Here is a 13461-nt window from a genome sequence, read left to right as displayed (position 1 = left end):
TGGTATTGACAGATGGCCAGGCACAGCAGAGGAAAAGGACTTGCCCTGATAAATCTGAGCTGATGAAAGATGTGTAGAAAATGCTTCATGTCTTTGCAGGAGAATGGTGAATAACTACCAGCAATAATGATGCATTAGGAGTGGGCTTTTCCCAAAAAGCATAGCTGAGTACATGGATACATGAAACATGGAAAGATGACAAAATTCACATTTCTTCCATTTCAGAAAGCTCTGGATTTATGACCAGATTTATGACCCTTTGGAGACTTGCACTGTCACCCATTACTGCAGTTGTGGATTTCTGTTCACTCGTGCCTGAAATGCTTCAATTAATAATTGAACTTCTCATTTTGATTGATATTAATGGTTGAACTTCCATAGGTCCTTCTGGGAAAAAGACTGAGCCCTAAATTTTTAACTTTTTTTGAGGGCTTAGGAATAAACCTTCCCATGTTTTTAAAGCTTGAACTAAAATAATATAAATATGGCTGTAAATTGTATGTGCAAAATATTATGGGAGTGCTTTCTGGTTTCACCCATGTATATTGTATTTATAAAACTACTTAATGCAGTATGAGTTGAATTTATTGACAGTAAATCATAGATATTGGTATTTATCTTTCTCATACTGCACAATTATTCTTGCAAAGCACGCAGTTGATGTAATAGAATGCTTGTCCTGGGAACAGTTCTTCAATAATCTGTGTTTGAAGGCTTTGAGGAAGCCTTAAATCCTTTTATCTGTGTTAAAATGAAGTTGAGCACGTGTGTATTAGAGCTCAATTTTCTTCAGAGGAGCTCCTTGATTTATTTCACAGATAAAGCAATTTTTGCAGGCACCAGGTGCGTGTGGGAAATGAGGCTGGAGAAGAATCTTGTTTAGGAACAGTCCCACCCAGTGCCACTTTCTGTCCCTTTGGCCCTGTGGGGTATCTCAGCAATTGGCTGAGTCCATCTGTGCTACCAAAATGTTCTCAGCACAGGAACTTCAAATCCTTGCAGCACTGCAACGTGATTTGCTTGGGAGCTGCTTTGGTGTGATCTAAAAGAACAAAAACCAACAAAAAAAAAAGAGACCAGGTTTCTGGTGCTTTTGGGAAATCTCTTCAGGGCTTCTATTTTCACATCATCTTTATTTCTCCTCTCTCAGGACTGAAAGAATTAAGTCTACCCACGCTGCCACCCACATGAGTATTTTCCTGTGTGCTGGGAAATTGCAGTTTTTTGATAGTAACCACTGATTTGATCAGAGCAGGGCTTTTAGTTCACTCTAGTGCTGAGTGTCTGTGAGGGCTTTTTGCAAAAGTTTGTGTTTCTACCCAATTTCTTTATTTTAACCAAAGCAGAGCTAATGCAGTCTGAAAAGAAAGCTGCTCTTAAATTTAATTCAGTAACTTTATAGACACACCACAATTGTTAATGTGTAGCTTCTTTTTATGCTTAAATATGATGTTTCCAAAAAGTGTAGAAAATTACATCTGTGCTGGGTATTTAAGAATATACACAAAAAAACCCCTTCAGTTCAGACTTCCAGGAATTCAAATATTGTGGCTAACGTGCTCCATGTATTTCCTTCTGATCACAGGGGAATTGAGTGGATCAGCTTGAGTGGGTTCATTTCCTTTGCCACATCAACACCCAACAATCTGGGGCTGGTGAGGAATGAGCTGCAGCTGGTGGACCTTCCAACAGGTTTGTATTTCCTCAGAAGCCAGCTCCAGGAGCTGACAGATTTGCTGGGGAGTGACAACTTCTGACTATTACATTTTTTTAATTCTTTCTGTTGTCGTGACAAAAGTAAATAATAGAGGAGCTTTAACTGTTTCTGCTCTTCTTTGTGAAGCCACAAGATGTGTTTTGTCTGGTGCTCTGCAGACAGACCTGAACCAAGGCCTTTGCAAAAACATCTTGCACATATTAAAAGAATAATAAATGTCAGCAGGGGGTTTAGAAGCAGCCACACAGGGTATTAGTGGTGGATTTTGTTCACAAAATACAGACATTTCCATGTTTCATATGTGTTTTGTCATAGTCTGCACCCCGTTTGGTGTGCACCTGAAATAGTGTTGAGCCATTTGTTGGGGTTTGTTTCAGCAACAGGATGGGCACATGGTCAGAACTGAAGTGTGGATGAGTGGAAAAGGGATTTTAAACAATAAAAACTGATACTTTTATAAAGAGTTGGGATGGTTAAAAAGTAAATAACTCTTTAAAAATACTGTTGATAGCAAAATTTCCAGGTTACATGTGTTTTTTCAACTATTTTCGCCTCATAATGGATGAAAAATATATTTGCAATGAGCTCAGTATTTGTACAATAACAAACTGTAACTGGGGAGATCAGACAGCCCAGAGCAGGAAGCACTTCTGTAATTTTAAATTGTTTTTGAATGTGAAAAGCTGGAGCCATTTAAGTTCTAATTGAAGAGCCTGCATCTTGTAGCACATGGCTAGTTCTGAATTGCTTTATGTAGAGTATGTATGTATTTTTTATATGAGCTTTTTTAAGCTTATGGAAAAACCTCAGTTGTTGTATTTCCAGGGTGCTGCACAGAGAGGTTATTCTTGTAGCCTAATATTATTATAAAGTTTTTTCATATAATGTCTCGTGTTCAACTGTTCAAAATTAAAACAGGAAAGACACATGCATTGGGAAATTATTCTCATGTAAAATGGGAATCTGATTTTTCACTCAGCTTGTGAATCAGTGTAGAACATTTATAGACAGGAGTCATAAAAGGTTCAGAATTTCTGCAGGCAACCAAGTTTTGAATAAATGTGAATATCTGGGACCTTAGCATTTGGTTTGCTTAGAAATGGTACATTTCCTCTTTTAAAGCTTTCAGGAAAGGCACAGCAATTTAAATGTTAGGTTTTTGCTTCTTCCCTCACTTCAGAGCCCAACTTTCTATTTTATGCCTAGGAAAACTCTGCTGGTTCAGATTCAATTTGACAAAATTCACATGTATGTTTCTGAACAAAAATATGAAAGAAAATTGCAAAGATGTTGAAAATAGAGGAAAAAGGATTCCAGTAGCCTCTGACAGGAGAGCTCTAAGTCATGTTCTTGATAACTAGATTTATTCATGTAGCTGGCATAAGTAATTTAGCAGTGAGCTACAAGAGGAGCTGAAGTTTATAGCTGGAAATTTCCTTGAAAGCTGAGGAGAATGAAAGTTGCAAAGAAGATGCTGTTTGTAGGTCATTATTTATTTCAGTGATATCTCAACACCTATAATTCTGCAACACTTCCTTACGAGTAGATGAAAATTTTGTTGGGGATGAGATTATAAACTCTTAAGATTTACTACTTTAGCTGAAAAGGAAGAGAGAACGATTCTGATAAATGTAGAATTACACCATAAAATACTATCACACTTAGTTCATGGCAGATTTAATTTCTTTTATCAAACTTGAAATCTATTAATGAATTTCCTCCTTGGGGAATGGAGAGAATCTCTCATTCACTTTGAGTGGAAAATGACTCTTTGAACTCTCTCTATATATTTATGTAATCCTGTTGCATCATTTGACTTGCTGTGCTCTGGAAGTGAATCAGGAGTTAGATTTGACAGTAGAGTTTACAACATATTTAATGTAAACGTTGAAATTTTAATGATAAACTCTGAAATGCAGTAAAATGAAATGCAGTAAAAGTTGCACAGTGACAACGTTAATATTTGAGATGACAGGTGCTTTGGAGATGTTCTGTGTTGGTTTGTAAACTGGCTGTTTTTACAAACAGAACAGCTGATAAATTATTTCAGTTTCTCTTTAGTTTATTGACTGTGCTCTGTCCCTGTTGTGTGTGCAGGCAGGAGCATTGCGTTCCGTGGGGAGCGAGGCAACGACGAGCCCGCCATCGAAATGATAAAGGTGTCTCATCTGAAGTAAGTGTTCAGCCCTGGGGAGTTTATCAATTTCACTGTGCTGCATGAAAATCCTCATGACATCATAGACATTCCAAGAAAAAAAGCACTTCAGAGTGGATAGAAAAAGTATTCTACAGCATCAAGAGGAAAATGCTTCAAAATATTAATTCCAAGTGAAAAAGCTGTGAATGTTTCTGTGGCTGACTTTGGCACTTCAGGATCCCATCACTTTGCAAAATCAGTAACTAATATTTTATTTCTTACAGGAAGTGTGTTTCCTGAACAGGCTTTTTGATAATATTAAGGAGAATAAAAGTGCTGAACTGTTTTTTTCAACTTTGATTCTGCTATGAGTTAATTCTCTTTTCTATAACTTAAGCCTTACTTAAAACTAGAAAGTTTGCCATTAAAGATTGGATGATTGTTCACATTTATTTAGCTTTTGTAATTATTTCACACCTTTGTAATAATTGTCTGCTGCAAAACCAGATGTGAGATATAGTTGTTTGAAAAGTCAGCTGATAAATGGCCAAATTGTTTCCTTTCAAGTCCTCATTATTTTGAGCTCAGGCCTGTGACAAGAGGCCCTGATCTTCATTGTATCAAAAATAATAATTGTAGTACTCTGGAAAATTACTTCATTTTCTTGTATAAATGAAATTAAAGTAGTGTTGAATTTAATAGGGCATTGTCTCTAAATCTTCAAAGCTTCTCCTTTACAGTGGAGGAAAAAAATTAGTGTTCTCTAGCTTGCACAGGAATATTTTCGTATGTAGGAGATCCAGAGAATTTGGAAGAGTTCAACCATATAATGGTTGAATTCTTAATAATGCATTAAATATTAAGAACAGCCATGGGCTGAGATGAAGAGGCTGAAGAGTATTGAGTGAGACAAAAAAGGAGATTCTTGCAGAGAGATGAATGCAGTGCCTGAGAGGACAAATTGCTACATGGCCTCTCTATTTTCAAGTCAAATGTGAGAAGTGGTAGATTAAAGGTGTTTACACTCATGCAGCTCCACAGATGAGCACTCTGCAGACATGACTGACCACTGGTTTAGTGTGAGATGATTTTATGCTCATTTATCCCTGGATTAGGAAGTGGCATGTATCTGCAGGAGGGAAAAAACTCTGTCCAGCCTACACTCTTGTGTGTTTTTCTGGTATTTTGTGGCATCAGCTCAGGCTGAACATGGTGAGATCAGAGGTGCTGCTGCTCTCTGAATTATTCCCCTTGTCTCCTCCACAGTAATTGTGCAGAACCACCAGGCAGAAATTTATAATTCTATAAGCTTTGAAGAGAACTCTTTTTCAGACATTCTTTTGCTCCTCAGTAACTCAAGGGAATCACGAGCTTCAGAGGGGGTTTTGATTTGCTCTGCTAACTCTTGAGGGCCTCCAGAGTGCTGGTGTGAAGTAAAATGCTCAAAGGACTCTTGCTGGAGTGAATTCTCATTTGTTTCAGGCAGTATCTAGCTGTGGTATTTAAAGACAAACCACTGGAGATCTGGGATGTCAGAACTTGCACTCTGCTCAGAGAAATGTCTAAAAACTTCCCTACAGCCACTGCTTTGGTAAGGAATAAATTCTGTTACCTTTTAATAAATGTAAAACATTGAAATACTATAAAATCTTTGACAATTTTGCAGCAAGTGTTACTGTAGCTGTAGCATATACTGTGCTACAGCTTTAAGGTGCTTTAACATTTCATCTGTTACCAAATGGAAAAAAAAAGAGGTTCTGGTGAAGAAATCTGCTCTGCCCCTTGGGTGATGGAGGGAGGTGTTACAGAAACCAACCTTCTTGGAAATCATCACAGAGCCCCAGTAAGTTCAGGGAATAAACCTTTGCCTTTTCCATTTTTCCTGGGCTGTTTTCCACAGGAGTGGTCACCTTCCCACAACTTAAAGAGCCTGAGGAAGAAGCAGCTGGCAGCCAGGGAGGCCATGGCCCGGCAGACGGTGGCATCAGACACCGAGGTCAGCAGCGTGGAGTCCTCTGTCATCAGGTATCCTCCTCCTGATGGAACCCTGGCCTACAGCAATTGTTCTTTTGCCACCATGGGCCATTTTTCTAATGAAAAGAAAATTTTGGAACTGCTTCTTGAGTACATAGCAAGGAAAACAGCTCTATGGGCCTCCCTTTAGTTTTTATATGTGGGACTTTGGGGTACTTTGATGTGCAATCCATTGATTACCTGGTTCTTCAAGTACAACTCTTATTTGCCCTTGGACATTCCCACAAGAGTGGAACTAATAAATAGTTAACTGTTAAATAAAGTGTTTAGAATGATATATGCTTTTTTTTGTGTACTGTTTCTGTGCATTAGGTAGAATTTGTCTTGCAATTCTGATTTCAAGACAGAAATAATTGTCTCTCGTTATGTTCTTTTTAAAGCTTGTTGCAGGAAGCTGAAAGTAAATCAGAGCTGAGCCAGAACATCTCTGCCAGAGAGCACTTTGTGTTTACAGGTGCTGATGGGCAGGTTTATCATCTCACAGTAGAGGGAAACTCAGTAAAAGACAGTGCAAGAATTCCTCCAGATGTGAGTTCCAGTTTTCTACATCATTGATGCTTTAATTTTATGCTTAGCTTTGATTGCCAGAAAAAACTCAGGGATGAGCTTTGTAGCAAGCAGCAAGTGGTCAGTAATGTAGTAGTTTGAAATCTGAAATACGAATTCCAACTTAAAAACTGATAGCAATTCTGTTTTTACAATCTTATATATAATTTTTCCTGTTTTAGCTAAGTTTGGTCTATCATTTTTTTAAAATGAATATCAATGTTGAAATATTTATTCCTATGTTTGAGTCTAATAATCACAAGATATTTTTCTGCTTCTTAAATATTTTCAGGGAAGTATGGGTAGCATTACTTGTATTGCCTGGAAAGGGGATATCCTGGTTCTTGGAGATGTTGATGGAAACTTAAACTTCTGGGATTTGAAAGCCAGAGTATCCAGGTATGAATGCAAATGAAGTCTGTCAAACATGACATGATGAGTATTAGAATGTGGGATGTTCTCATCCTGCCTCATTTTTATTCTTCACTGTAGCGAAAAACACAAGTATTTTGGAATAAAAATTCATAAAATGTCTGAATTCAGAAAAAGCCTACCGTGTCACAGTTCCCTACATTTAATCTCTTGTGTCTTCAGAAGAATTAACAATTAATCAAGGTTTTAAAACTAGCTAGATATATTTACATTAAGTGTGCAATGACTTCTGGTAAAACATTAATTATTGTAGTGTTTATTCCAAACATTTCAACATTTTAGTTTAACAAATGCATAATCTGGACATCCATTTGTATGTGCATGTATAGAGAGATTGTTTTCCTCTTCAGTCTGTGCAATACCAGGATCTGAAAAGTTCCTGGAATGGCTTCAATTCCCTACAATATTGGATATAGAATGATGGATCCTGATCTTGTCTGTCCTTAGGGGGATTCCTACACACCGGAGCTGGGTGAAAAAAATACGGTTTGCCCCAGGGAAAGGAAATCAGAAACTTCTTGCAATGTACAACGATGGGGCAGAAATTTGGGATTCAAAGGAGGTAAGTGGCTGTGGGTTTGATAGGCACTTCTCTTCCAAGCCCACACCTCACCTCTGAAAATCAGGATAAGTGAGGGATTAAGTTTGACTGAGTCAGGATTTCCTGCTGGCAGTTGTATGATAAAGTCGTATGGCTTTTCTCAGAGGATTTCACTCCCTATAAAGCATCTTTGAGCTGCCAGCAATGAGAAAGGTCTTCCACTCTTCAAGCTGACAATATGTGAGATCCTCTGCTGTCCTCTTGTAATGGTTTTGAGGCAGACCTTGAAAATTTAAGGGGGAGTCCCCACCCTGAGACTTTAATCTGTGGACAAGAGATTGCTTTCACTGCAGATTTCCTCTGTGTGTGGTCAATAGATTTAATTTGCTGGGGAATACCAGAAAACCAGACACTTGTTCATTGATATTGTCTGGCTTCTCTTCTCACTCAGAAACTCTGTAGTTATGTTCACAAAGCTTCTGGGGTTTGCTTTGTAGGTCTTTCAGGGGATTAGAGTGCTATGGGGAAGGAAATATAATTGTACTGTTTTAACTTACCCTGATACCCTGAACTTATTCTGGGGGCTATGAAACAGGAATTTTAATTTTTTTCCTATTCACTTTGTAATGAACACCAGCTCCAAACTCAGATACTTAATTAGTGCAATATGAAACTCCACTAATGATAAGAATGGACAGCAGATATGAACAACTACAGTGAATTACATAAGCAGAGTAGGATATTACCCAATAAGTCTCTCCTTGAAGCACGTTTGAATAGTTTTGATGCCACAAGATACTCCTCCTGTTGCTGTTCCCTCTTTTTTTTTCCTAGGAAAAAGGAGTTTCCTACATGAAAGCATTTGAAATTAAATTCACATTTTCAATCGAAAGTCTTTCAGAATATCTGTAGTAATATTTTATAGTCTCAGTTCTATTATACATCTAATCCTGTCCTGTTAGAAAAGATAACAAAAAGGCAAGTGTACATTATGCTCAAAACGATTTTTCTCAGCTCTAAATTGGGAAATAGTATTGTTCCAGGGCAGCTGTGTGACCTGCTCCAAGGTTTCTAAATTCCCTACTCTCCAGAGAAGACCATTATTGAAATGATTCATGTCTAACTTCACCTTTCATCGTGAATTTTGTGCTGTGCCTCCTGGGTGTGTGACACTGCCTCACATGGGGTGATGGAGAGGCTGCTAAAAATAAAAAACAACTGAACTTCTCCAGGTACAAATGGTGAGCAGTTTAAGGAGTGGGAGAAATGTGAATTTCCGGATCCTGGATGTGGACTGGTGCACGTCAGACAAGGTGGTGCTGGCATCAGATGATGGATGCATCCGAGTGCTGGACTTGTCCATGAAGCCCTCGTGTTTCAGGATGGATGAACAGGATTTAATAGGTATGCTCACGTCCTTTTTGCTATCCACTGCTTCATAGTTCTGCACTCCTGTTTGGAGAGTGCAGCTCAGCACTTCTGTTAGAGCAGGGAATTGGCACATGTGGGGATTTTGATGCCTTTCTACTGCTTTTCATAGATACAGGTAATTTTTTGTGCTTAAGTCATATGCATGAGTTATTTAACAGAAGTTTAATCTCCCAAATAGCATATACTTTTTAATATCTTAATTGAAATATAAATGAACAAAATAAGAGCTTTTTGTACAGATATTTAGCAAGTTGACTTTAAAACCATTGGCACATCAATTAGGTATCAGTACCTTCATCACTGATACTGATTACAGGATTTTGAAACATTTCTTGATGTGTGAAAATGTATTTTCTGATTTTTCCAGGTGTTTGTAGACTGATTCATTGCTTTTCAAACTGACCTTTAAAATACGAATATTAGTGCTATTTGCCTTTTTAGCCATATGTTTAAGAAGGGAATTTAAATATTTAACTAGTTAATTAAGCTACATTTCTTTGTATTTATTATTACTGGTGTTCCACATAACTCTTCTTCTTGTTGCCTTTTGAGTCAATCCTACCTTTACTCATACAATTTCCTTAAAACATTAGATTTCCTTAAAACCGAGTAGATTCTAAGCCATATGTAATAAACTGTGATGTGGGGAGCTGTGGTTAATTTGAGGAAACATGTAATTTATCACAGGCATTTTTGCTATCAAATGAGTGTTCTGCAATATTAAGTTATAAAAATGAATGTTGTAAATCCAAGCACACTGAAATGAGGCTGTGCCAGCCTGTGATTGAGCTGTCCTCTGCCTCTGCTCTGTGGCAATATTTTAATTACCAAATCACATTTACAAGAGTCCTACATCACTCAGTGCACACGGAGTACAGGGAATTGTGAATATTTAATAATGGAGCTGGTTTTGGTTCTTGTTTTACTCCTCAGTCACTGGGTAGCATTTCCTGCCTGTCACCCACACCTTGCACTGAGTACAGACTTACTGACTTCTACATTTGTGTGACAGCCCTTGATGTATAATTTTTATCTTACTAAACTTCCCACCATCCTTTCCAGATGATGGGGTTTAATCTTTGTCTTGTACTGTAAGAATTAGGGGGACAAAGCAAAGCTAAGCATACTTTATTATATATTTGATATAGCTTTACTTACTTTGCACCATGCCCATGTAGTAGCAATAATCAGTGTACACAGCTCTGCCAAAGCCACTATAAAATCAGTGTACACAGCTCTGCCAAAGCCAGTATAATGCATTCCAGGAGTCTGTGGCTGAATTCACCATGGAATGTCCTGAAATTCTCATTTGAGCATGGTTGATAACCCTGTACCTTCAATGAAATGTTTTTGCTTGAGTGTAGTGATAAGCTTTTATGTCTAGCAGCCTGTGCTGGGTGTGTGAGAAGACTTTTATTTATTATTTTCCTGGTGCTTGCAAACAAGCTGGGACATTTTCTGGTGTCCATTTTCTGGTGTCCATTTTCTGGTGTCCATTTTCTGGTGTCCATTTTCTGTGGTGCATTTTCTGTGGTATATTTTCTGATCAATGAACACAGCATTATTGCACATGACCCTGTGGACAATGAATCTTTTCCTTTTGTTTCAGAACCTGTCTGGTGTCCCTACCTGCTTGTTCCAAGGGCTTCATTAACTTTAAAAGCATTCCTGCTGCATCAACCGTGGGATGAGAAATATTCTCTAGATATTACGAACATGTAAGAACAAATATATATCTGTGTATAACATACTGTTATTTTTTACAGCCTACATATTTTATTAGACTTTCTGTGCAAATAACTGTTTCCTTGCTCTTGGGGACAGTCAAAAATATAATTAGTTCAGTATATATTGCTAAAAGTAATAAGTAGATAAGGCTCTAAGGTCTGGTATTTCTTCTGGCTTTCAGTAGCACTTGGCTATTAAAAACTGCAGTCTGCTTTAAGTCCTGGCAATATTTTTATGGCATTGTATTACTTCTGAGAAAATTGTGTTCTTTTTGTTCTAGAAGTTAATGCAGCTGTCAGATTTGTTCCTAAAGTTTAACTGCAAGTGATATTCTGATATCCTAACAGACCTGTCTGTATTCTTGGGGAGCCACGTGCACATTTTCAGAGGAGCACATTTCTGTGTCCTGGATTGGCTCTGGTCACACAGCAGTGCCCTAGGAATTGCCAGTTTTATTAATTTTAAGGTTAATGAAAAAAAGAAAAATGGGAAAAGAAAGGTTGAGACTGAGATTCTGAGGTTCAAGGGAAGCAAACTCAAATCTTTCACTGCTATTTTGAAACTGGTAACTGGATAAAGGATCCTGCATGAATGAGTTACCAAAAGAATGTGCAAAACTGTTTCCATGTATGTGCTTGTGTTTTTCTCCTACAAGTAATTCTCTTCCATTTCAGATAATTCTGTCCTTTTGGTAATGTAGAAAACCTCTATTCTTCCTTTTTTTTTTTTTTAATCCAGTGATTATCCAGAGAATGAAAATATTAAAAACCTTCTTCAAGAGCAGTTGAATTCATTGTCCAAGTAAGAATCTTCTTATTATTACTTGTGTAAGCTATGAAATTCTGAGATGGCAAAAAATCTGAAGTTTGTGGCAATTCACAATTAATGAAGAAAGAATTCTTTTCACATCTCTAAAGATATGCTTGAGTAATGACAGTTTTTATTAAAACTGTAATTTTAATGTAATTTTAACCTTGGTGCTTTAAGGGTACTGATAGGATCAGCACATGATTTCCAACTAACCTGTGAGCATTTGGAATGTTTTAAGCAGTACTTCTCAGGGGTTTAGGGGTTCTTTATGCTGATCCAGACTGCATTGGACACTGCTGCTTAAATACTCCAAAGTTTGTTGGGATATTTGAGCTCTCAGGAAAAAAAAATGATTCCAGAAATCCTTTGTTGAAGATATAATTCCAGAGTAATGTTGGTGCACATTGCTCTGTTTGCACAGAAAACTTTGACATTGAATTTAAACCTTGAAAATTATAGTTAAAGCTAGTAAATAGATAATTTTGTCCATTTTCCTTTTGTCTTTTCATTTAGTAGGGTGGAAAAAGTAACAGCCTATTTTTATCCAGTCTGAAACACCTGTGGAAAACCTAAATTCATGCATCCCTTCTACTTCTATGACACTATATAGCTGCAAGATTATTTGCAGCTGAATTAATGTGGTAATTAGTAGAATTACTGCAGACTAATTGGCAGCTTTGCATACACCCTGGTGGTGATTCCCGATATTGCAAAGATAAAGAGTTCCTGATGGACTCACTGCATTTGTCCCTGGAGAACAGTAATATTTCAAATTATATATAATTCCTGTTGTAATTGTTTTCACAGGTGCAATTTTTCATTTCAGAAAAGAAATAGTGTATTTTGGGGGTTGATCTTTTCAGTTTGTATGTGATGTATCCTATTTGTCAACCAACCAAACCAAACAAAAAATCCCACTCAGTTTTTTACAGATTCTTTAACACTTTCTCTTTTGCAGTGACATAAAGAAACTTCTGCTTGATCCAGATTTTACTCTCCTGCAGAGATGTCTCCTGGTTGCCAGGTAGTAGAGATTCAGATAAATATAGGAAATGTTTCCTAGGAAAATCCTGATGTTATTAATGCATAGAAAGGAATTCCTGAAGTTTAGGAACTCACCCAGTTGTCCTTTAACTTAGCACAGTCCCTAAACTCCTTTGTTACCCATATAGGAGAGTGATTTTAGGACCAAAATGGAAATGTTACCTCACTGAAACAGTTTTATTTGCTTGCTGGATACAAAGAACTTTCCTCAGTCTTGGTGGCACTTTTATAACTGCAGTTCTGGCAGGCACATTACGTGTTCATGCCCCAAAATTAAATTTAGAGCTGCACAATAGTCTTGTACAAAAAGGGGAGGGCCTGGAGTTTATTTCAAGTGTGTTTGTTCTGTGTGGTTCCTCTGCCTAAACTGGGCCAGTTTTTGTCTGTCTGTATTCAGAGATGGTTTTCAAACTTAGTAACTTGTGGTTGAAAGAAAATATCAGTGACTAAGTGTAAAATAATAATAAATATCAATTCCCACCTATTTCTGTGCTGAACATTCCTGGAGTTTAACTGTTGTTGTAGCTTATCTTACTGAATATCATTCCATAATCTTCTCTCTTAGCTTGTCCCATTGAGAATGCAAAGTACTTGTGCTGTCCACAGGAATGCAGAGTCCTTGAGAAAATGAAATATATCATATTTTTATGTGGTGTATGAAAAAATGCAAACCTATTTTACATCCTGCTTTGTATCTTCTCAGACTGTATGGGGATGAATCCGAACTGCACTTCTGGACTATTGCTGCCCACTATTTGCACAGCTTGTGCCAGGAAAAACCTGCAAAACCAGACCCAGCCATCCTTCAAGAGCAGCTGGTTAATCCTCTGGATATATGCTATGACATACTGTGTGAAAATTCTTATTTCCAGGTATGTCAAGGAGTTCAAAATCAAACTTGATAGGGATTGTCACCAGCACAATAAACACTCACTTCCCTGTACATATTTCACTTTTATTAGTAACATACCAGTCTGGATTAAAACATTCTTGGTACTTAAAAATAGAGGCTGTTCCAATAACTGGCAAGGTATTTACATA

General features: G+C 37.4%; 1 protein-coding gene across 4 annotated transcripts in view; it reads left to right on the top strand.

The window, feature by feature from the left end:
- WDR11 (WD repeat domain 11) overlaps nucleotides 1-13461 on the top strand; it is a 33871-nt gene that overhangs the window by 14269 nt on the left and 6141 nt on the right. For all 4 annotated transcript variants that reach the window (XM_063405188.1, XM_063405187.1, XM_063405186.1 and 1 more), the window contains exons 12-23: nucleotides 1586-1692; nucleotides 3815-3890; nucleotides 5337-5445; nucleotides 5755-5879; nucleotides 6269-6416; nucleotides 6727-6833; nucleotides 7314-7428; nucleotides 8640-8811; nucleotides 10448-10556; nucleotides 11305-11367; nucleotides 12335-12400; nucleotides 13124-13292. In XM_063405188.1, the coding sequence (XP_063261258.1) occupies nucleotides 1586-1692; nucleotides 3815-3890; nucleotides 5337-5445; nucleotides 5755-5879; nucleotides 6269-6416; nucleotides 6727-6833; nucleotides 7314-7428; nucleotides 8640-8811; nucleotides 10448-10556; nucleotides 11305-11367; nucleotides 12335-12400; nucleotides 13124-13292 (1366 nt within the window). The remainder of the gene's footprint in view (nucleotides 1-1585; nucleotides 1693-3814; nucleotides 3891-5336; nucleotides 5446-5754; nucleotides 5880-6268; nucleotides 6417-6726; nucleotides 6834-7313; nucleotides 7429-8639; nucleotides 8812-10447; nucleotides 10557-11304; nucleotides 11368-12334; nucleotides 12401-13123; nucleotides 13293-13461) is intronic.

The sequence above is a fragment of the Prinia subflava genome, chromosome 9, assembly GCF_021018805.1.
Source record: "Prinia subflava isolate CZ2003 ecotype Zambia chromosome 9, Cam_Psub_1.2, whole genome shotgun sequence".
Taxonomy (NCBI): domain Eukaryota; kingdom Metazoa; phylum Chordata; class Aves; order Passeriformes; family Cisticolidae; genus Prinia; species Prinia subflava.
The sequence above is the reverse complement of the archived record's forward strand: the minus strand, read 5'-3'. Positions and strand labels throughout refer to the sequence as shown.